This window comes from Papilio xuthus, unplaced genomic scaffold (genome assembly GCF_000836235.2).
Source record: "Papilio xuthus unplaced genomic scaffold, Pxut_1.1 DF829567.1, whole genome shotgun sequence".
In the NCBI taxonomy this organism is placed as follows: Eukaryota; Metazoa; Arthropoda; class Insecta; order Lepidoptera; family Papilionidae; genus Papilio; species Papilio xuthus.
In genome coordinates this window covers 48159-49075 of record NW_013529082.1, presented here as the reverse complement: position 1 = coordinate 49075, position 917 = coordinate 48159, and the positions used below count along the sequence as shown (strand labels likewise).

General features: G+C 61.6%; 1 protein-coding gene across 1 annotated transcript in view; it reads right to left on the bottom strand.

Moving 5' to 3' along the window:
• Positions 1 to 6: 6 nt before the first annotated feature.
• The window catches only part of ALiX (programmed cell death 6-interacting protein-like protein AliX), a 5522-nt gene continuing 4611 nt past the window's right edge, over positions 7 to 917 (bottom strand). The window contains exons 13-15 of the mRNA XM_013312196.1: positions 881 to 917; positions 569 to 698; positions 7 to 485 (exon numbers count right to left, since the gene is read on the bottom strand). The exon at positions 881 to 917 is cut by the window's right edge and continues 125 nt beyond it. Coding sequence (XP_013167650.1) covers positions 247 to 485; positions 569 to 698; positions 881 to 917 — 406 coding nt within the window. The 3' untranslated portion in view covers positions 7 to 246. The remainder of the gene's footprint in view (positions 486 to 568; positions 699 to 880) is intronic.

Here is a 917-nt window from a genome sequence, read left to right as displayed (position 1 = left end):
GCCCCGCCCCGCGACCACTCCACGCTAGCACCGCGTCCAACTTTTAAATAATATAAAACGTGGAAAACCAAAGTATTATAGTAATCGTCTTATTCCTTTCGCCATCCCTATTAGACTTTAGTTGTTAATTATGTTTTAAAAAAAAGTGTATAATGCATAAATTGTAAATAATAACGTAATGAAGGTTTTGCTATTTTCATAATGTTTGGTTATTTTCATGTGGGTAAATGGTGGGTAGTGGGACGACTACTGCGGCGGGAAGGGGTTGTAGCCGGGCGCGGGCGGCGCTTGCGGGTAGCCGGGCGGCGCGTACTGCTGCTGCGGGTACTGGTAGGGTTGGTAGGCGGGGGCGGGGGCGGGGGCGGGGGCGGGGCCGCGCGGTGCGTGGTGCGGGTAGGGCAGCGTGGCGTAGGGGTTGTAGAGGGCGGGCATGGGCGCCGCGTACAGGGGGTAGGGCGCGCCCGGCCCGTACGGCAGCGGCATGCCTGCACAGGTTCAGATCAACAGATGTGACGTCACGCGGCCCGCGGGGGACACTTCCTCTCGCCCACGTGCGACATTGACTCACCTTGCGGTTGTGTGGGGTAGGGCAGCGCACCGGGCGCGGGGTGCGCGGGGTGCGCGGGGTGCGCGGGGGGCGCGGGGGCTGCGGCGGGGGGCGGAGGACGCGGGGGCGCCTCCTTCTTGACCGCCGCCGGCTGTTACAAATTATCATCAGACATAGTGGAAAGAGAGAAATATGCATGCATGTGTCGTTGGAGAGCTGAGAGGCTGGAGGCTGGTGGCTGGAGGCTGGGAGGTGGGAGCTGGGCCGTGCTGTGAATGGAATAGATATAATTGCGGTGAAGGCGATGCAGACCTCGTGCACCGCGGGCTGGGCGGGCTGGGCGGGCTGGGCGTGGTGCGCGGGCGGGGCG